This window comes from Oncorhynchus masou, chromosome 30, assembly GCF_036934945.1.
Source record: "Oncorhynchus masou masou isolate Uvic2021 chromosome 30, UVic_Omas_1.1, whole genome shotgun sequence".
Classification (NCBI taxonomy): domain Eukaryota; kingdom Metazoa; phylum Chordata; class Actinopteri; order Salmoniformes; family Salmonidae; genus Oncorhynchus; species Oncorhynchus masou.
In genome coordinates this window covers 23890869-23913713 of record NC_088241.1, presented here as the reverse complement: position 1 = coordinate 23913713, position 22845 = coordinate 23890869, and the positions used below count along the sequence as shown (strand labels likewise).

At 43.9% G+C, this 22845-nt stretch overlaps 1 protein-coding gene across 1 annotated transcript in view; it reads right to left on the bottom strand.

Annotated features, from left to right (window-relative positions):
- Window positions 1–976: 976 nt before the first annotated feature.
- Window positions 977–22845, bottom strand: part of LOC135522389 (four and a half LIM domains protein 3-like) — a 50645-nt gene continuing 28776 nt past the window's right edge. The window contains exons 2-6 of the mRNA XM_064948588.1: window positions 7552–7736; window positions 6123–6297; window positions 3397–3566; window positions 2980–3166; window positions 977–2668 (exon numbers count right to left, since the gene is read on the bottom strand). Of these exons, the coding sequence (XP_064804660.1) occupies window positions 2511–2668; window positions 2980–3166; window positions 3397–3566; window positions 6123–6297; window positions 7552–7736 (875 nt within the window). The 3' untranslated portion in view covers window positions 977–2510. The remainder of the gene's footprint in view (window positions 2669–2979; window positions 3167–3396; window positions 3567–6122; window positions 6298–7551; window positions 7737–22845) is intronic.

Here is a 22845-nt window from a genome sequence, read left to right as displayed (position 1 = left end):
TCTAGTTACCATGACCACCATTGTCATCTATTTCTTGTTACAATGGATGTAGCTACGAATATAAACATGATCCTTGTAGACGAGATGTTTTATTGATTCGTAAAAGCACATACAGTACATGTGTACAAACGTTCAATTTGGTCATATGCGGAAATGGACGTTCCTTTTGAGTTGTGTGTAACGTCAGTAGTTAGGTCAAGGAAGCATCATGCAATAGATGGTAGAATTGGCACACTCCACTTCAAGACCATTGTGTCACCTGCTTTTATATTTATCCTTGAGGTGGTACCACCAGCTCATATAGAAGGGAGTGTATTTCATAACCAATACCTCCCTTGAGATCACTTAGTGGTTCAACTCTACCATTGACATTGCACCTCTAAGAGCAAAAAGAGCTAGATTTACAACTAAAAAGACCAAAATATCACTTTTGCAAAGAACTGTCAAAATTACGACCAGAAGAGGTGTTTTCATCTGGTTTTCGATTAAACATTATTTTTAAATGAAAATTAATGTTTGAATTAACATTTCTTTAATAACATTTTATAAAACAGGTCATACAAATGGACAATTTAACAGAATACACTTAACTGATTTGAATCAACTCTTCCATCACGCCGATGGCGTGTTTCTCCATCTTTTTTTAGAATCATAAAAAGCACATTTGCCAACTCTGACTTGCCAGCATCAAAGCTCAAAATAATGAAATAAAGATGTATACAAAAAAAATTGAAATATCTGACAATCTCAACAGCAACAATCAATATAAATTTGAAATCTTTCAAATACCTTTAGCATTTGCCTTAGACTGCCAATGGGTGGGGTTTGCAGTTTTGCGACTATACTATTGGTCCCATTGCACCAGGCAAGCTCAATAAAGCCCAGCTAAAGTATTTGAAATGATTTCAAATAGTATTTGAACCCATGTCTGGTAATAACAAAAGACATGCATACCACTTAGTTGATGAAATGCAGCTCAGCTTCTTTGGGACTAGCCCATTTATTATCAAACGACAGCGATAGTAACAGAAAGATTAAATACAAAGGGCGAAAAAAGGAAATATGCTTGACGAAAAACATCATAGATAAGTGTCAATATGGAAAAAAGTAAACAATAGTTATTTAAAAATGGCAAAGAGTGGTTTAGGTGTTGCTCCATATATAAATGCTCGAGTTGCGTTTGTATGTTCACAAATTCTGGGAGCACGGGGAATATTTTAGCCATAGTGCAAATACATGACAAAGTTTTCCTTATGTCTTAACTGACTTCAATGGTTTTCTCCAGTACACCAAGCTTTCTTTCGTTTCACGTTCTCTCAATTTCTATTTTTTTCTTCATCTCTTGGACCTATTCTTCGGTATACTATAAAGTGTTTGACAACTGCATGAACAAACCACTGCAACATATTATTCTCTCATTATTCTCTTCAAATAAATCATGATACGGCTACAGGTTAAGTAACAACTAAAGCATGACAGCAAATACTGCTCTGAAACCTAATTGACACAGTAGAACAGTCGTATGTCACAAAACTGCAATTGTCAGCATTTGAAATCACTCAAACATATTTTACTTGCATAACATATTTACGATGTAGTAAATATCAGTGTTCTGTGGCTGCTTTGCAAAGTGTTGCATTCATAGATTAGTGGTGATGCGTTCATACAAAAACAATCTAGCAAAAAGTATGCATAGCTGTAAGCATTTCTCTTTTCTTTGGTTTGATAATATATACTATATAAAGTATGGCATTTCTTTTAAAACACATAGTCACAACTTATTGTGGAGAATGAAAGCCTTGGAGTGGATCTCCCCTCTCCAGTCTAGATAGCAACTACATCAAAATAGTATGATTTCGGCCAATGTTCGATGGACAATTTGCACGTTGGTCAATGTTATCCTCACATTAAAATGCTATAGCCTCTAATACAGCATATTGGAGTAGTGATACTAGAATTAAATTCTTCAGTGAATCCAGAACCATGGTTTTCCCCCATACCAGTTCATTCTTTGATGGCAGATATTACATTTCTTTGGTAGATCATTCTTTTGGTTGGTAGATCATTGGCAATCCATCAAATGACACCACTAATCAGTTAATCGTTCAGTTCTGTTCAAAGATTAGACTTTTTCCTCTGTTAAACCAAACATAATCTGACCTAAAACTCACTCATACATACAGGTGAAGGAAAAGTAGGTCTATTTGGCAAAGAAGACAATGAAAACGTGCCTCTGCCAAGTTAGATCAACCTTAGTCTGGCTGATTTTTGTCTGTCTGTGCCTCAGTAGCCTGATGCTTAGATCTGGTATTTGCCAGAAAGCTGCAGAAAGCTCTGGGGGAGGATGAGGGATCGAGCTGTGGTCTAGTGAGCAAGTTGTGTGTGTTGGCATGACCTGAGAGGCAGTCTGTGGGTCTGTGTTAACAACCTTGGCAGTGATGGGGGGCCCTGGGGTTGACCTAGGTGTGTGTGTGTGTGAGGAGAGGGGCGATACGGTGTCTGTGTGTGGTCTATAGATTGCTATTGGTGTTGCAGTCGCGACACAGGATCTGGTCTCCATTGGGGAAGAAGCCCGCCCCCACCAGAGAGACAGAGCACTCTGTGCAGGTGAAGCAGGGCTGGTGCCACTGGCGCTCCTCAAACGAGATGTACTTCCCTCCGCCAAAACCTGGACAAGACAGGAAGGTGTTATTTAACAAAACAGCAAGTAGCCACTGAGGTCTCCTCCCATAAATAAACATGTGTAATCAGATTATGCGCAAAGCAGTCGCCACGAGTAAAGATAACCACTGATTGAATGCCATGTTAGCTATCCCTTTGAAGATTTGGTGCGCGACTGCTATGTAGGCAGTCTGGAACATGGCCAACAGTTACTCAGTAAACCTGGATCCTCAGGAGAAAAAAGACATGTCTATAGCAGCCTTTTCAACTGTGCCCTGCTACTGGGTCATAATAGCTGTCTGTGACCTTTGACCCTACCTGTGATAGGCTTGCTGCATGCCTCACACTTCTTGGAGTACAGGCTGCCGAAGCACTTGAGACAGTAGGGGTTGTCTTCACGTGAGGTGAAGTGCTGCCCTGCCAGCTGCACCTTGCAGCCCGAACACACAAAGCACTCCTTGTGCCACGGCTCATCCCGATACGTCACGCCCCCTTTAGCCAGGGCCTGGAGGGAAGAGAGGGTCAAAGGTCATCATAGTTAGTCAAAGAACACAAGTCAAAATGATAGAATGGAATACACTCAATAGATGTGATAAAAATGTTTCATAATAATACAGAATGGATACCCTCTTAAGGCTTTTGCCACAACTCCTTAACCCCTTTGGTTTCCAGAATCAGGAAATAAGGAATAAGCAGGAAATAAAGAGTGGATTTGGGGGAAGTTTTCACACGGACCTTTTTGCAGCGGGTGCAGCGCGGGGCGAACTTGTCCTCATAGCAGGACACGCAGTAGTGTTCATCCTTGTCTGGGATGAAGGACTTGGAGCCGATGGGCTGCTCACAGCTGTGGCAGATGAAACATCCCTCGTGCCATGTGGAGCCACCATACTCCAACTTCCTCGTGCCTGGGAGTGCAGAGATAGAGAGAGGAGAGAAAAGAGATGAGAGAAAAATGAAGTGAGAAAGGAGGAGATATTTATTTGGTAGAAGACAATATCGAAGTAAAAAGCATTTAAAAAAAAAAATGAAATAGGTCCAAAGTCAGAAGATGAATGGCAGTTGACAGCGATAATAGCAACAGAATGTCCCACTGTTGAGGAAATATTTTGTTGAAGGGAAAATTGAGTGAGAACAAAAAGAAAAAGCCCCGTCAAGAGTGCACAACATTTCACCGCTTGGCTGAATATCCCTGGCAACCGACATTGCTGTGGCTCAATCCAGACCTGGGTTCAAATACTTTTTGAAACCATGTCAAATACTTAAAGCTGTGCTTGACTGAACTTGCCTGTTGCAATGGAACCAATAGAAAAGTCCAACACTTGCAAACCCCGCCCACCTGGTACACCAGGCAGGCTAAAGCAAATGCTCAAAGTATTTGAAATAGTATTTGAACCCAGGTCTTGTTCTATCAGATCCGTCTAAGTGACAGAGTGCTTCTGAGGATTCCAGGATTCCATTTGAATGGCTTAGGGGATATTCTTGAGGTGATTGAAGTTTGGTATGGAGTTATAAGAAAAATGGCACCTAAGCTTTTACCAAGTGAAGCTTGACAGTGCAAAACTACACCCTAGGCAAGAAGCCACTAGCGACAGCACAACATCAGAATAATAGGTAACACTTTATTTGGATAGTCCCAACTCCCAAGAACAGTATATGGTTTGGAGATGTTCAGTAGATGTTCAACAAACAATCCACGAACCCTAACCCTTATTCTAAACCTAACCCTAGATGCTAAAAGATACGTTGTTGATAGTATGACTATCTGTAGATCATCTACAGTACCAGTCAAATGTTTGGACACACCTACTCATTCAAGGGTTTTTCTTTACTTTTACTATATTGTAGTTCCCACATATGCGGAGCACTTGTTGGCTGCTTTTCCATCACTCACAGTCCAACTCATCCCAAACCATTGCAATTGGGCTGAGGTCGGGTGATTGTGGAGGCCACAACTTGCCCTTACACAACTTCGAGGTGTGTTGGGTCATTGTCCTGTTGAAAAACAAATTATAGCCCCACTAAGCGCAAACCAGATGGGATAGCTTATTGCTGCAGAATGCTGTGGTAGCCATGCTGGTTCAGTGTGCCTTGAATTCTAGCAAAGCACCATCACACCTCTTCCCCCATGCGAGAACAGTCTATGACTAGGGTGTCTTACCAGAGGCTGCTGCCGATACAGTGTATAACCCGACAGCTGTATGTTATTCAAATCAAACTTTGTCACATGCGCCGAATACAAGTGTTGTGAAATGCTTACTTACAAGCCCTTAACCAACAGTGCAGTTCAAGAAGAGGTCGGCGTTCAGCCCCGACTCGGTGAAACGTACGATATTACAGTTTAATGTCCCGTTGGTAGGATATACGGGCATTTTAGTTCGTCCACTTTATTATCCAGCGATTGTACATTAGCCATTTGTAACGATGGCAAAGGCAGATTAGCCACACGTTGCCGGATCCTCACAAGGCACCCCGATCTCCTTCTGCCCTAGCTCTGCCTCTTTCTCCTGCTAATGACGGGGATGAGGACCTGTTGGGGTGCCTGGAGTAAATCCCTCTCGTCCAACTCATTAAAGAAAAAGTATTTGTCCAAATAAAGTATGACGGAATAATATGACACTATACTCATTCTGGCACTAAAACATGTCATTATTTTCCAGGCTCAGATGATACAGATGATATCTGCATCTTTACAGTTCGCTATCTGACATCTCTTACGGACACCATCCAACACCATCAACGCACACTGAATACAGTGAAGGGAATTTGTCTAAACTAAAGAAGTATCCACAAAAAAAAAAAAAAAAGAAGGTACACCACCTCCACACTCTTCCTGGAATCATTTGCTGTTTTGGCTGATACAGTGGTGCCGAAATAGTTTACGGGCTTATCTCGTTATCATCAGACACTTGGCCACTCTCCAAGGCACGGGGATTTGGCTCAGAGACAGCAAGTAAGGCAAACTGGCAATTACCCTGTCACATTCTATCCTGGCCACGCTGACTCGCTAACTCTTTCTTCTCAATCGCTCTTTTGTCTCCCTGACATTCTCGCTTCCTCTGTATCTCTTTCTCTGGCGAGATGCAAATGTTTTGTTGTCAAAGATATTTCTCGAGATCTCAAGCTTTACGACAAAGCCTCTTTGTGCTTTTCATGTTCACCATCCTATATCTTCAGACCATCTTAAACACTCAGCTGCACAAATTATGAACAGTGCCAGGGTGACGCAAGGACAAACCATTTCCAAGGACGTGGGGGAGATCATGATTACAGTCTTGTGTCACGTAGTGTACAGTATGTGTAGCATATGTTAAATATATATGCTAGAAGTGAGTTTTCATGTCAGTGGAGGCTGGTGTCACTAAATCGGAGGATGGGCTCGTTGTAATGGCTGGAAACGATTGGAAAAGTTCCATTCATTTAATTGCACCCATTCATTACCTACCTGCCCCCCCCCACAGTACCTGGCATGACGGTCTTGTCGCAGGCCACACACTTGGATGAGAACTCATTGCAGTAGCAGTCGTTGCACAGCAGGGCCTCGTCCTGGCTGGTGAAGGGCTCGTCCGCCAGCGAGCGGTCGCAACGGAAACAACGAAAACAGTGCTCGTGGTAGTGCCGGTTCTCGTAGAACAGCTCCTGGAGATACAAGGGAAACAGTCGAGATCAGAATCAGAGCTACCATCCACTACCGTTGTGCCATTGAGCAAGCCACTTAACTCCTAAACTGCTCCAGGGGCGCTGCACTGTTGCTGACCGAGTGCTATTTTGTCGTGTTTGGAGCGGGTCAAAATACCGGTTACATTTGCAAGATTAGTACTTTATGCTCATTCTATTCTTCCATCCAAGACAATTTACAGACACAAATTCCTAGGACTTCCTGGAAAGGAGTGCGATGTAACGGAACGTGTAATGCAGAAGTGATTGGCTACACATGTACATTGGATAAAATTGCATTGGTGACCCTGTTTCAAATGACCAGTGAACTACTGTGACCACCATGGTCAAGTATTGTAAATGATCTAAAAATAGTGCATTATACATCTAATTTAATGTGTTTTGGATCTGTAATGAAAATAACACTGCAGGTACCAGGAGAACTCAAGCTAACACTGGGGTTTCTGGTTATGAACAGAGGGAATAGCCTAGCTGGGGCTGAGAGAGAGGCAGAGGCAGGTGAGAGAGAGAGAGAGAGAGAGAGAGAGAGAGGCGAATCCCCGAGCTGAGAGGCAGCTGAGAGAGAGAGGCAGCTGAGAGAGAGAGGCAGCTGAGAGAGAGAGAGGCAGCTGAGAGAGAGAGAGAGAGAGGCAGCTGAGAGAGAGAGAGGCAGCTGAGAGAGAGAGAGGCAGCTGAGAGAGAGAGAGGCAGCTGAGAGAGAGAGAGGCAGCTGAGAGAGAGAGAGGCAGCTGAGAGAGAGAGAGGCAGCTGAGAGAGAGAGAGGCAGCTGAGAGAGAGAGAGGCAGCTGAGAGAGAGAGGCAGCTGAGAGAGCACACACCCACCCTCACCGCTTATCCCATCCACTCCCTCTTGTTACTATCGCAAATAATCAGCGTCATGTGTTTGTTTTCCATTAAGGAAATATTAAAACTGCATTCATTGTGGAGAACAAGACATTTTCCTCACAACATTTCATGGTCTGACATGGCATGGCTGGCTAGTTGAGCTTGGTTGGAAACCATCTGTAATGGCATGTTTGCCTACACCTTGCACTTCCACATTCACACCATGAAAGACAACTGCCTCATTTAGCATACAGAATGCATAATTAATGAGAACTACTAACTACCACTCCTTACCATGTTACAACAGTTTGCGGTGTTGAAATGACTCAACAAGTATTGCATGCCCTAATGTACATAACCCACTAGCGGATCCAAAATCAAAAGTCTTACCCTGGCATCATGGCCGATTAGCTCCTTGCACTCGTCGCAGGTGTTGGCGAACAGGCTGTCGTAACAGGGGATGCAGTAGGGGTTGTCCCCCTCTCCCCCATCTGCCTGGATGTACTTGCGTCCGTATAGGGACTCCTTGCAGTTGTCGCAGTCGAACCGGTCGCTCATTGTGACTTGTTCCATCCCTGCAACAGATAAAGAGTGTTGGCATGAACATGAGCCTTTAAAATGAACCCTTTGTGCTCGGGAAGGTGAGCGGCAAGGAGGCAGGGGTGACACACAGGGTGGAGGGGGAGAGGAGATGAACTCTGGTTAGGAGAGACATCAGTGCCCATCAGTGAACTTAAAATGTTAACACCTGTAGTGTTTTGGTCTGTTAAATTTGTCATTTGCAAGCATTTTTCAGTCTGTCATTCTGTTCACTTTCTACTGTTCACCTTTAACTGAACTGAAGTTGAACTAAAACTTAACACTCAATGAGAGAGAGAGAGACAGGGAGAGTGAAAGAGGAGAAAGAGAGGGAACAGGAGATGAGACTTGGCATTCATGAGGGGTAGTTCAAAACAGCTATTAACTTTTATTGCCGAGTGATGAAAGCGAGATACACACGCAGACGAGAGAGAGAGAGAGAGAGAGAGATGCACAGAGCTATCACTCTGGGCTTTGCTTGCACTCCTCCGTAACACTATCAACCCCTCTGAATCTACTGTCTCCCAGATGAAAGGAATGAAACGGTAAATGCAAATATTTGAGGTAAATATTTATGTTGGGAAGAGATGGAGATCTGTGTGGACCACCAACCGAGACAGCGGTGAAGACCGACTACCCTCATGTCAAACTCATGGCAATCAAGGATAGGCCAACATACACTATATATACACACAAAAGTATGTGGACACACTTTCAAATTAGTGTATAGGGTTTTCACACCCGTTGCTGGCAGGTGTATACAATCAAGCACACAGACATGCAATCTCCATGAACAAACATTGGCAATGGAATGGCCTTAATGGGCCTTCCAAGTGGCGCAGCGGTCTAAAGCCCTACAGACCCGGGTTCGATCCCAGACTGTGTCACAACCGCCCATGACCAGGAGCCCCATAGGGCGGTGCACAATTGGCCCAGCGTCGCCCAGGTTAGGGGAGGGTTAGGCCGTAGGTCCTTTACTTGGCTCATTGCATTCTAGTGACTCGTAGCAGGCCGGGCTGACTTCGGCCGTAGTTGAACCAACACAATGGAGCGGCTGGCTTCCAGGTTAAGTGGGCGTGTGTTAAGAAGCATGGTTTGACGAGTCATGTTTCGGACGATGTGTGACTCGACCTTCGCCTCTCCCGAGACCATTGGGGAGTTGTAGCGATGAGACAGGATCGTAATTGGATATCACGAAATTGGGGAGAAAAAGGGTGTAAAAAAATAAATAAAAATGGCCCATACTGAAGAGCTCAGTGACTTTCAACGTGGCACCAATGTAGGATGCCACCTTTTCAATCAGTTCATAAAAGGTCTGCCCTGCTAGAGCTGCCCTGGTCAAATGTAAGTGCTGTTATTGTACAGTGGAAACATCTAGGAGCAACAAAGACTCAAGCACAAAGTGGTAGGCCACACACGCTCACAGATCGGAACCGGTGAGTGCTGAATTTCATTGTGGTTAAAAATGATCTGCATTCAGTTGCAACACTCACTACCGAGTTAAACTACCTCTGGAAGCAACATCGGTACACAAACTGTTCGTCGGGAGCTTCATGAAATGGGTTTCCATGGCCAAGCAGCTGCACACAAGCCTAAGATTACAATGAGCAATGCCAAGTGTCGGCTGGAGTGGTGTAAAGCTCTCCGCCATTTGACTTTGGTGCAGTGGAAACGCATTCTCTGGAGTAATAAATCACGCTTCACCATCTGTCAATTCGACGGACTAATCTGGGTTTGGTGGATGCCAGGAGAACGCTACCTACCCCATGCATACTGCCAACTGTAAAGTTTGGTGGAGGAGGAATAATGGTCTGGGGCTATTTTTCATGGTTCGGACTAGGCCCCTTTAGTTCTAGTGAAGGGAAATATTAACGCAACAGCATACAATGACATTCTAGACAATTCTGTGCTTCCAACTTCCAAGAAGGCGCTGGAGAAGATGGCTGATGTTTTACGTGCTCCTAACAGATTGTGTGTTTATGTTCGTTTTTTTTGCGTTGTTTAACTTATTTTGTACATAATGTTGCTGCTACCATCTCTTATGACCGAAAATAACTTCTGGACAACCAGATAGAAAAAAAAAAATTGTAATAAAAACTCTAGACCACCTTTACGCCAGACACAGAGACAAGAACAAATGTGCAAATCAGACCATAATTCTATCCTCCGGATTCCTGTTTACAAGCTAAAATTAAAAGCAGGAAGCACCAGTGACTTGGTCAATAAAAAAGTGGTCAGATGAAGCAGAAGCTAAAGGACTGTTTTGTTAGCACAGACTGAAATATGTTCTGGGATTCTTCTTATGGCATTGAGGAGTACACCACATCAGTCATTGGCTTCATCAATAAGTGCGTCGATGATGTCATCCCCACAGTGAATGTACGTACATATCCGAATCAGAAGCCATGGATTATAGGCAACATCCACACTGAGCTAAAGGCTAGACCTGCCGCTTACAAGGAGCGGGACTCCAACCCGTAAGCTTATACTTCATCCCGCTATGCCCTCCGACAAACATTAAAACAGACAAAGTGTCAATACAGGACTAAGATCAAATCGTACTACACCAGCTCTGACGCTCATCAGATGTGCAGGGCTTGCAGACCATTATCTTTGTCATCAACATTGTTGCATGTGCTGCATTAACCATTCAGACTGAACGAAGGTGTCTCTTGGGCATGCAACAACAAATGCGATCCTTGAGTGACAGGGGATGGGACAAGGTCTGTGTGGAAAGCGAGAGTGAGATGACGCAAGTAGAGGAGTAAACTATACAAATGGATGTATCACACTTAAAAACCCAAACATTCAAATACTGTTATAGAAGGTAAAGTAAAAACCAAAACTGGTCCGTACATCAATACCGGTATATAGTAAAATACGGTATACCGCCCAGCCCTAGGTCAGAGACCTGGCCGTGTGGTGCCAGGACAAAAACCTCTCCCTCAACGTGATCAAGACGAAGGAGATGATTGTGGACAACAGGAAAAGGAGGACCGAGCACGCCCCCATTCTCATCGACAGGGCTGTAGTGGAGCAGGTTGAGCGCTTCAAGTTCCTTGGTGTCCACATCACCAACAAACTAACATGGTCCAAGCACACCAAGACAGACGTGAAGAGGGCACAAAGCCTATTCCCCCTCAGGAGACTGAAAATACCTAGCATGGGTCCTCATATCCTCAAAAGGTTCTACAGCTGCACCATCGAGAGCATGGTTGCATCACTGCCTGGTATGGCAACTGCTCGGCCTCCGACCACAAGGCACTACAGATGGTAGTGCGTACAGCCCAGTACATCACTGGGACCAAGCTTCCTGCCATCCAGGACCTCTATACCAGGCGGTGTCTGAGGAACACCCTAAAGATTGTCAAAGACGTCAGCCACCCGTGTCATAGACTGTTCTCTCTGATACCACATGGCAAGCTGTACCGGAGTGCCAAGTCGAGGTCCAAGAGGCTTATAAACAGCTTCCACCCCCAAGCAATAAAAGACTCCTGAACATTTAATCAAATGGCTACCCAGACTATTTGCATTGCCGCCCCTCCTCTCTCTTTTACCGCTGCTACTCTCCATTATTATAAATGCATAATCGCTTTAAAACTACCTATGTGCATATTACCTCAACTAACCGGTGCCCCCGCATATCGACTCTGTACTGGTACCCACTGTATATAGTCTCGCTATTGTTATTTTACTGCTGCTCTTTAACTACTTGTTACTTTTATTTCTTATTCATATTTTTTAAAACTGCGTTGTTGGTTAGGGGCTTGTAAGTAAGCATTTCACTGTGCAGTTAGGTAACCTGTTGTATGTGACTAATAAAATTTGATTTGATCCTAATAGGAGCAAAGGGCCGGAACAACTCCATATTAATCCCCATAATTTTGGAACGAGATGTTCGACCAGCAGGTGTCCACACACTTTTGGTCATGTAGTGTATATTCACTAACATATACTGTAATGTTATATTTATACATACAGTTTTTAAAGGAACATCAGTTTGATGACATACTATATCTTAGCTGAAGTACACAAAGTGCACAATAATATTGTTTGCGCATTATGATAATGGTATCTGGTTGCCAAAACATTAGTGTCGCTGAAGGACAGCCCTGTGATAAGTGTTCAACCATCCAGAAATAATGAAATCAAGACTTGAGAGGTCTAGTGCTGCCTGTGTTCATATTCACACACACACACACACACACACACTGCAATCACCACAACACATAATACTGGATCAAAGACCACAGACCTAAACTATCACGTTTCAGCTCTCGGTGAGGGGCAATTCCACTGTTCAAGTAAATGTGTTTTTATTACATTTTTGGAAATTATTATAAGTAGTCCTTGTGCATAGCGTTGTAAGGTTTGTTTAACTTTGCAATCATTGGTTTTTGTTTGACGTAGATTTTATTTGATTTTAAAAAATGGGAGTCTGTCATTCATGTGGAATTGCTTCAAATGAGTCGGGTGATGGAGTAAAGACAAAAATGTCCTCACCTGCTCCTAATGTTCATAAATAACCCAATGATGTGTTCTCTCTGAAATTACACCACTTTACCCATTTTGGCAAGGCACTTTCAACCCCCTCTCTTCCCCCTTCAATAAGCAGAACCATAAATTAGGCAGCGTTACTGTTAGGGAGCCCTGCGGTCTCTGGTTCACGTCACTAGCCTACCACAGCTCTACAACTAATGAGGCAACTGATACATATCCCCAGAGGACCTGAGAGACTCAACCATTATTCACTTCATAGTCATGAAACTGGGGGGGGGGGGGGCTGGCGTCACTGACAACCACCTTGGTTAAACCGAACATGGATGATTGGATGGAATTTGAGCTTGCAACCCCACGGTTCAATACCTAGAACTGTCTTTAGTGAGCCAAAGTAAAATGTTAGCTAGCTTCATGCCAATGACTTGTCTATACATATGACACACGGCTAAGGTGTAGGCTGCACCATCAAACCAAAGCATATCCTGCTGCACCAGGTATGTGCTGGCCTTGCTTTCCAAACAGGTGAACGAGACCAGGCACGTGCATACTCATGCGGTACTGAAAGCAAAGGTTAGCCTGTGTTCTGACATAATCCTTAAATCTAAAATAAAATAAAAATGGAGGATTGGTTTATTGCCCTTTCCCAGTTCATTTGTATCAGTAGCTTGCAAACAAGTCGTTCAAAGTATGGCCAGAAAGCACTTAGGTTTGATGTAAGCACTAGTTCTGTGAAGGCTGGACTAATATTGCATTGGAGTTGTCTAAACAACCAAGGGTACAAGCTTTCGGAGCCTGGCATAGATCATCCAAGGCATTCTGGAGCCCACATCTTTCCCCCTTGCGTGGACCATCCAGGCAGCTTTGGCCCAACATCCAAATTAAAACATCCCCTTTTCAGGACCCGGTCTTTCAAAGATATTTGGATTTTTACAAATTAACTTCACAGATCTTCATTGTAAAGGGTTTAAACACTGTTTCCCATGCTTGTTCAATGAACCATATACAATTAATGAACATGCACCTGTGGAACGGTCACTAACAGCTTACAGCAGTAGGCAATTAAGGTCAGAGTTTTGAAAACTTTGTGTCCTAAAGAGGCCTTTCTACTGAACCTGAAAAACACCAAAAGAAAGATGCCCAGGGTCCTTGTTTATCTGCGTGAACGTGACTTAGACATGCTGCAAGGAGGCATGAGGACAGCAGATGTGGCCAGGGCAATAAATTACAATGTCCGTACTCTGAGACGCCCAAGACCGTGCTACAGGGAGACGGGACGGACAGCCGATTGTCCTGGCACATTGGAACATCACCCCCTGTGGGACAGGTAAAGGATGGCAACAACTGCCCGAGTTACACCAGGGTCGCACAGTCCCTCCATTAGTGCTCAGACTGTCCGCAATAGGCTGAGAGAGGCTGGATTGAGGGCTTGTAGGCCTGTTGTAAGGGTTAAACCCTTGCTGTTTTATCTCACCAGGGGTGATGGTCGGATTTGCGTTCATCGTCGAAGGAATGAGCGTTACACCGAGGCCTGTACTCTGGAGTGGGATCAATTTAGAGGTGGAGGGTCTGTCATGGTCTGGGGCGGTGCAAGCAATCTCAACGTTGTGCGTTACAGGGAAGACATCCTTATCCCTAATGTGGTACCATTCCTGCAGGCTCATCCTGACATGACCCTCCAGCATGACAATTAGAAGTCGACCGATTATGATTTTTTCAACGCCGATACCGATTAAAATTGGCCGATTTGTATTTATTTATTTGTAATTATGACAAATACAACAATACTGAATTAACACTTACTTTAACTTAATATAATACATCAATAAAATCAATTTAGTCTCAAGTAAATAATGAAACATGTTCAATTTGGTTTAAATAACTATTTCCCTCTATACCATTTAATTTTCATTAACTTTTGACTATTGGTTGTTCTTATAGGCACTTTAGTATTGCCAGTGTAACAGTATAGCTTCCGTCCCTCTCCTCGCTCCTCCCTGGGCTCGAACTAGCAACACAACGACTAAAGCCACCATCGAAGCAGCGTTACCCATGCAGAGCAAGGGGAACAACTACTAGAAGGCACAGAGCGAGTGACGTTTGAAACGCTATTAGCACGCACTAACTAGCTAGCCATTTCACTTCGGTTACACCAGCCTCATCTCGGGAGTTGATAGGCTTGAAGTCATAAACAGCGCAATGCTTGACGAACAACGAAGAGCTGCTGGCAAAACGCACGAAAGTGCTTTTTGAATGAAAGTTCACTCGCCTGCTTCTGCCTACCACCGCTCAGTCAGATACTTAGATACTTGTATGCTCAGTCAGATTATATGCAATGCAGGACACACTAGATAATATCTAGTAATATCATCAACCATGTGTAGTTAACTAGTGATTATGATTGATCGTTTTTTTATAAGATACATTTAATCCTAGCTAGCAACTTACCTTGGCTTACTGCATTCGCATAACAGGCAGTCTCCTTGTGGAGTGCAACGAGAGAGGCAGGTTGCTATTGTGTTGGACTACTGTAAGATTGCAAGAATGGATCCCCCGAGCTGACAAGGTGAAAATCTGTCGTTCTGCCCCTGAACAAGGCAGTTAACCCACCTTTCCTAGGCCGTTATTGAAAATAAGAATGTGTTCTTAACTGACTTGCCCAGTTAAATACAAGGTATAACAAAAAAAATATAGATTAAAAAAATAAAATATATACACTGCTCAAAAAAATAAAAGGGAACACTAAAATAACACATCCTAGATCTGAATGAAATATTCTTATTAAATACTTTTTTCTTTACATAGTTGAATGTGCTGACAACAAAAATCACACAAAAATGATCAATGGAAATCAAATTTATCAACCCATGGAGGTCTGGATTTGGAGTCACACTCAAAATTAATGTGGAAAACCACACTACAGGCTGATCCAACTTTGATGTAATGTCCGAAAACAAGCCAAAATGAGGCTCAGTAGTGTGTGTGGCCTCCACGTGCCTGTATGACCTCCCTACAATGCCTGGGCATGCTCCTGATGATGTGGCGGATGGTCTCCTGAGGGATCTCCTCCCAGACCTGGACTAAAGCATCCACCAACTCCTGGACAGTCTGTGGTGCAACGTGGCGTTGGTGGATGGAGCAAGACATGATGTCCCAGATGTGCTCAATTGGATTCAGGTCTGGGGAACGGACGGGCCAGTCCATAGCATCAATGCCTTCCTCTTGCAGGAACTGCTGACACACTCCAGCCACATGAGGTCTAGCATTGTCTTGCATTAGGAGGAACCCAGGGCCAACAACACCAGCATATGGTCTCACAAAGGGTCTGAGGATCTCATCTCAGTACCTAATGGCAGTCAGGCTACCTCTGGCGAGCACATGGAGGGCTGTGCGGCCCCCCAAAGAAATGCCACCCCACACCATGACTGACCCACTGCCAAACCGGTCATGCTGGAGGATGTTGCAGGCAGCAGAACGTTCTTCACGGCATCTCCAGACTCTGTCATGTCTGTCACATGTGCTCAGTGTGAACCTGCTTTCATCTGTGAAGAGCACAGGGCGCCAGTGGCGAATTTGCCAATCTTGGTGTTCTGCATGTTCAGCACAACCCCCACCTGTGGATGTCAGGCCCTCATACCACCCTCATGGAGTCTGTTTCTGACCGTTTGAGCAGACATGCACATTAGTGGCCTGCTGGAGGTCATTTTGCAGGGCTCTGACAGTGCTCCCCCTGCTCCTCCTTGCACAAAGGTGGAGGTAGCGGTCCTGCTGCTGGGTTGTTGCCCTCCTATGGCCTCCTCCACGTCTCCTGATGTACTGGCCTGTCTCCTGGTAGCGCCTCCATGCTCTAAACACTACGCTGACAGACACAGCAAACCTTCTTGCCACAGCTCGCATTGTTGTGCCATCCTGGATGAGCTGCACTACCTGAGCCACTTGTGAGTTGTAGCATGAGACAGAGTCTACCACTAGAGTGACAGCACCGCCAGCATTCAAAAGTGAACAAAACATCAGCCAGGAAGCATAGGAACTGAGAAGTGGTCTGTGGTCACCACCTGCAGAACCACTCCTTTATTGGGGGTGTCTTGTTAATTGCCTATAATTTCCACCTGTTGTCTATTCCATTTGCACAACAGCATGTGAAATGTATTGTCAATCAGTGTTGCTTCCTAAGTGGACAGTTTGATTTCACAGAAGTGTGACTCACTTGGAGTTACATTGTGTTGTTCAAGTGTTCCCTTTATTTTTTTTAGCAATATATATATTATATAATATATATAAAATAAAAAAAGACAAATCGGCGCCCAAAATTACAGATTTTTATGAAAACTTGAAATCGGCCCTAATTAAATCAGCCATTCCGATTAAATCGGTCGACCTCTAATGACAATGCCACCAGTCATACTGCTCGTTCTGTGCATGATGTCCTGCAAGACAGGAATGTCAGTGTTTTGCCACGTCCAGCAAAGAGTACAGATCTCAATCCCATTGAGCATGTCTGGGACCTGTTGGATCGGGGGGTGAGGGCTCAGGCCATTCCCCCCAGAAATGTACGGGAACTTGCAGGTGTCTTGGTGGAAGAGTAGGCCAACATCTCACAGCAAGAACTGGTAAATCTAGTACAGTCCATGAGGAGGAGATGCACAGCAGTACTTAATACAGCTGGTGGCCACACCAGATACTTACTGTGACTTTTGACCCCCCCCCCCCTTTGTTCAGAGACACATTATTCAATTTGTTAGTTACATGTCTGTGGAACTTGTTAGGTTTATGTCTCAGTTATGTTCATAAATATTTACATGTTAAGTTTGCTGAAAATAAAGTTGAGAGTGAGAGGACGTTTCTTTTTTTGCAGAGTTTACAAGTATTTATGGCCCCTGGGGAGACGACGGCTTGAGCTACAATAACCCGCCTGCCAGCAATCAGTTAAGATTAGGAAGCAGCCAGTGGCTCCAAAGGACTCCAATCTAAGGATGGGAACTTTACACTCGACATTCCTAAGCCCGATACATAAATACATATTAGGGTAGGACAGAATGGGTTGTTTTGTCTTTACATCTTGTTGTATTGAAATGCAAGAGTAACAATCCGTGAGGGGCGAGCGGACAGCCCTGATGAGTAAATTAACTCCGGATGCTTCAGGACCTGCGCTCTCACAGCATGACGTCAGTGTACGACCCTGGGGCTCCACAAGTGATTGAATCCAGAAACAACGAAACGACCACCCTTCAAACCACCACCACCCCCTAAAAAGATGGTGAGGGGGCTGCTGTTTGCTCAGAGAGAGTGAGACCGAGAGAATGGAGGGTTGTAGGGGGTGGAAGTGGTACTCAGAGAACTACGATCGAGACTATTTCTCACACTGCTTTGCTCCCAGTGTATCCCGGATTCCCGGAAGGAGTCCATATTATCCGTGCTTGGGGCGCAGTGACTAAGAAAAACCACTTTCTGCTCGTAACATTCCCAAACACTAGAGTAGTGAGTGACACATTCCCCTGAGAGAGACTTCTAGTAAAGCACTACCTCCCCCGCCAACGATGACCAACAACCCAACAATTCTGTTTATGATATCATATCTTACAGTAGGGAATGTTACTTGTAATACATTCTGGTATATTACATGCATAATTCCCAAAAGGGAATGTAACTGTCTGGAAGACATTTAGCTCAATGGAAACGTATCCAGATGCCGCAAATGCTATATACTGTAGGTAAAAATGGAGCGGCTCCTCACCAGTGCCTTTTCCTCTGACTTTCTTTACTCTTTCAAGGCCGTTGATTGGGGTTGAAGTCTCTCATTCTCAGCCAGAACATCCGGTGAGATAGCAAGAGAACGTCAAGGTCAGTCTAGTCTAGTCATCACAACCCGCAACCCCCCTCCCCGATTAACATGTTGGTGGGCTTATTGGAGACCCGACAGAGACAGAGGTTTATGAGTAGAGATAGAACCCTAGCAATGTAAACGTGATTCTCTCTATGCATGGAGATAAAACAATAGAGCGGCTGATTGTTTTCTCTATGGGTCTATGCAAGTTGTTTACTCATTGCTGCCAAGTCAGTCAGCACTATACGCCGTTAGATCAGGCTCAAACTCAGGATGTGCGCCAGAGATGGGTTAGCTAAGGCTCCCTCCAACCCCAGTGCTCGGTCCGGTTTAACTGACGGCCCTGCTAATCCCCTGATTAAAAACTCTGCTCGCGCTTCGGTTCACTCCAAACGAGCCGGCCGTTGCACTCCGCGCTGGGAACAGTCCCTAGCACTCTTCCTCTGTCCCAACGCCCCGGTGAGAGTATCCGCTTGTAAAACGTCTGTTTGGCGACGGTCAGAGTTGCCAGACAAAGCAGTAGACAGTGTGTTACATCAACAGATGAGAGAGACGGTCCCTGGCTGTCGAAAAAAGAGACTGTAGCGAGTTCCACAAAGTATGCTACACAAGCAAATTATGACATAACCATCTTATGTCCCACAAGTACAGACATAGGAATAGCATTGATGAGAGACAAGTTGTTGTGAAGGAAAATGTCAAGACCATGAGCAGAGAAAGTTATTCGAAAACGATTTCAAAATGTGGATATGAAAGGGTGATATTTACGAGACAAAAAAATAAACCAAGTACATTATATGCCTATCTATAGCCAGAGTGCACACGACTAACACGTTTCAATCTTATGGGAAACACATGCATGTCTTAGAGGCTGAAAAAAAACGTGACGCTATAGCTACTGTACTTGTGTCATTTCTGGAAATTTCCTCTATAATCATGCGTTGAGGATTAGTCTGTCGGAGTGGATCAGAATGTTGATGAGTAAGTGTAAGGCTGCTGGAGCTGAGCCGATGTAAACATGGCAAGGAGAGCCCTTGACGTACTAGACAGCGACATCGCCCTGTGTACTTCACCCAACAGGTGTTCTGTGTAGAGTTCAAGCTCTTGCTTGTCTGTGTGTACTCTATGATTAAGCACATACATATGCACACACCGATCCTCAAAAAAAGGTTCAGAGTGTCCTCACACACAAACATCAACCACAAGTTAACTGTTTTAACTTCGACAAGAATGTGTGCTCCCGGTTTTAACACACCTCTATTTCAGCGACTGTGAATGAGACCACCGTTGTTCTTTTTAAAAGGACATATATTAAGAAAAAAGGACATGAATGGCCATCTTAAAGTGTGAGAAAAGAAAGGATAGACAACCAGAATATGGAGAGAGGTTGTGTGTTAGACATGAGCTGGCCTCCTTAGAAATATTACTTCTAACCACTCCGTACTCTGCAGTTGGTCAGGCCAGTCTGGTGTGCAAAGAGTACTCCCATACAGTCTATGGCCACTCCTCAATAAAAGTCTCAAGATAAGCCAGTCCGGCAGAGTTTATCCAATAGTTCTCCTAAATTACAACATCTCAAAGACATGGAGGGGTAGAGGGGAAACAAAGATGGCTTCCTATTGCAGCCCAAAGGCATATATTTCACACACATTGAACTAACCATTGGTCTATATAAAAACATCAAAGCATATACACTACATTGCCAATAGTATGTGGACACCTGCTTGTCAAACTTCTCATTGCAAAATCATGGGCATTAATATGGAGTTGGTCCCCCCCTTTTGCTGCTAGAACAGCCTTCACTCTTCTAGGAAGGCTTTCCACTAGATGTTGAAACATTGCTGCAGGGACTTGCTCGCATTCAGTCACAAGCGCATTAGTGAGGTCGGGCAATAAGGCTTGACTCGCAGTCGGCGTTCCAATTCATTCCGAAGGTATTCGTTGGGGTTGAGGCCAGGGCTCTGTGCAGGTCAGTCAAGTTCTTCCACAAAGATCGACAGACCATTTCTGTATGGACCCGCTTTGTGCACGGGGGTATTGGAATCAGGCAAACATTTTTAGTGATTTCATAGAGCCCTGCAAACCACATTGTGGCTCTCCAGGGACTTAGAGCCAGTGTCCTCTGTTTTGACCAATCAAAGGTTTTATAAATGGCACGACAAGTGTACAATTGTACAATTTTGTACCCTCAAAATAAATCCTAGAGTGCAATGAAAGAATATTCACAACTGACTATTACATAGTCAATGCTTACAGATACACTACATGACCAAAAGTATGAGGACACCTGCTCGTCAAACAGCTCATTCCAAAATCATGGGCATTATTATGGAGTTGGTCCACCCTTTGTTGCTATAACAGCCTTCACTCTTCTGGGAAGGCTTTCCACTTGAGGTTGGAACATTGGAAGCAAGTCCCTGCAGAATTTAGCCACAAGAGTATTAGTGAGGTCGGCATTGATGTTGGGAGCGATTAGGCCTGGCTCGCAGTCGGCGTTCCAGTTCATCCCAAAGGTGTTCGATGGGGTTGAGGTCAGGGCTCGGTCCAGGCCAGTCAAGTTATTCCACATAAAAATCGACAAACCATTTCTGTATGGACCTCGCTTTGTGCACAGGGGCATTGCCATGCTGAAATAGGACTGTTTCCCAAACTGTTGCCACAAAGTTTGAAGCACAGAATCGTCTAGAGTGTTATTGTATGCTGTAGCGTTAAGATTTCCCTTCACTGGAACTAAGAGGTCTAGCCCGAACCATGAAAAACAGCCCCAGACCATTATTCCTTCTTCACCAAACTTTACATTTGGCACTATGCAGTCGGGCAGGTAGCGTTCTCCTGGTACCCACCAAACCAAGATTAGTCCATCTGACTGCCAGATGATGAAGCGTAATTCATCACTCCAGAGAACAGTTTTGTGCTGTAGTTGCATTCAGAGGCAGTTTCGAACTCAGTAGTGAGTGTTGCAACAGAGGACAGATGATTTATACATGGTACATGCTTCAGGAGCTTGTGTGGCCTACCACTTCACAGCTGAGCAGTTGTTGCTCCTAGACATTTCCACTTCACAATAACTGCACTTACAGTTGACCGGGGCAGCTCTAGCAGGTCACAAAAATGTGACGGTGCCACGTTGAAAGTCACTGAGCTCTTCAGTAAGGGCCATTCTACTGCCAGTGTGTCTATGGTGATTGCATGGCTGTGTGCTCGATTTTCTACACCTTTCAGCTACCGGTGTTGCTGAAATCGTCAAAGCCACTAATTTGAAGTGGTGTCCTCATAATTTTTGGTCATGTAGTGTATCAGTTAATATTAACCTGCTTAGTATTTTTTGAATTAAAACATGACAATTGCTGCATTAGCTAAACTGGCTCGAATGGGCAATATGAGAAGGACAGAGAAAACGCACGGAAAGTGAGAAGAAATTAAGAAGAAATCAAATGGAATAGATAGAAAGAGCAAAGAAGAGGGTGACATTTAGAGGAAAATCCAATCTTGGCATTGGATCTGAAACCTATGACACGTCATAAATCAGAGCAGAGGAAAAGTGAAACGTTGGGTTTGGATAAACACATACCACCACATTATGCTCCTCAGTTCTACTGTCTGGATGTCTTCCAGACAGAGTAAAGCTCCTTGGCTGGCTTTGAGACGGGTAGAAAATACAGCGCTGGACACTTCAGTATATCATTTAAGGCCCGGTTGAGCATATCGAGAAAAGTTCATTTGTGTTACAGTCCAATCGCAATGGCCATTTCAAAACTAAGCCAAAACGGGGAACCTCTCCCTGCCTTATTTACTCAATGTATCACACCTTGTCAGCTAGATAAGACTCTCCATTTGGTGACGAATGTTAAATGTCATTTGCATGAATTACACAACAATATTTTCATGGTCCAGAACCTGTTTGTGTTAAACTGTCCTTAGGATTACAATCCCTTTACGTTTAAACAAAAAAATGAAGGCAAGGCCAGTGTCCTTTGGGATTTAAACAGTTGATAATTCAAGGACTACACTCTCCACAGAGACAGCTAGGAGGCCAAGATGACTGGACATTTGCCTGGCCACTTCCCTTAACATCAGGACATCTGCAGGCTGTCAGGTTCAACTGCCTTTTTAGGCTTTTGAGAACACAATGATCTAGCTACTGCAAGTCTTGTGCTGGATAAGTACAGTGTCTTCAGAAAGTATTCACATCCCATTACTTTTTCCACAGAGACATTTTATTTTCAAATTGATAAAAAAAAAAAAAAAAAAAAAAAAATTGTCACTGGTCTACACACAATAACACAATGTCAAAGTGGAATTACGTGATATATATAGATATATATATTTATTAACTGAAATGTCTTCAATCAATATGTATTCAACCCCTTTGTTATGGCAATCCTAAATAAGTTCAGGGGTAAAAATGTGCTTATAAAGTCACATAATAAGATGCATGGACTCACGGAGTGCAATAATAGTGTTTAACAATATTTGAATGACTAGCTCATCTCCGTATCCCACTCATACTGATAATTGTAAGGTCCCTCAGTCGAGCAGTGAATTTCAAACACATTCAACCACAAAGACCAGGGAGGTTTTCCAATTCCTCACAAAGAAAGTAGATGGTAAAAATTTTAAAAAGCTAATATTGAATATCCCTGTGAGCATGAAGAAGTTATTAAATTTAACTTTGGTTGGTGTATGAATACACCCAGTCACAACAAATATATATGTGTGTCCTTCCCATCTCAGTTGCCGAAGAGGAAGGAAACCGCTCAGGAATTTTACCATGAGGCCAATGG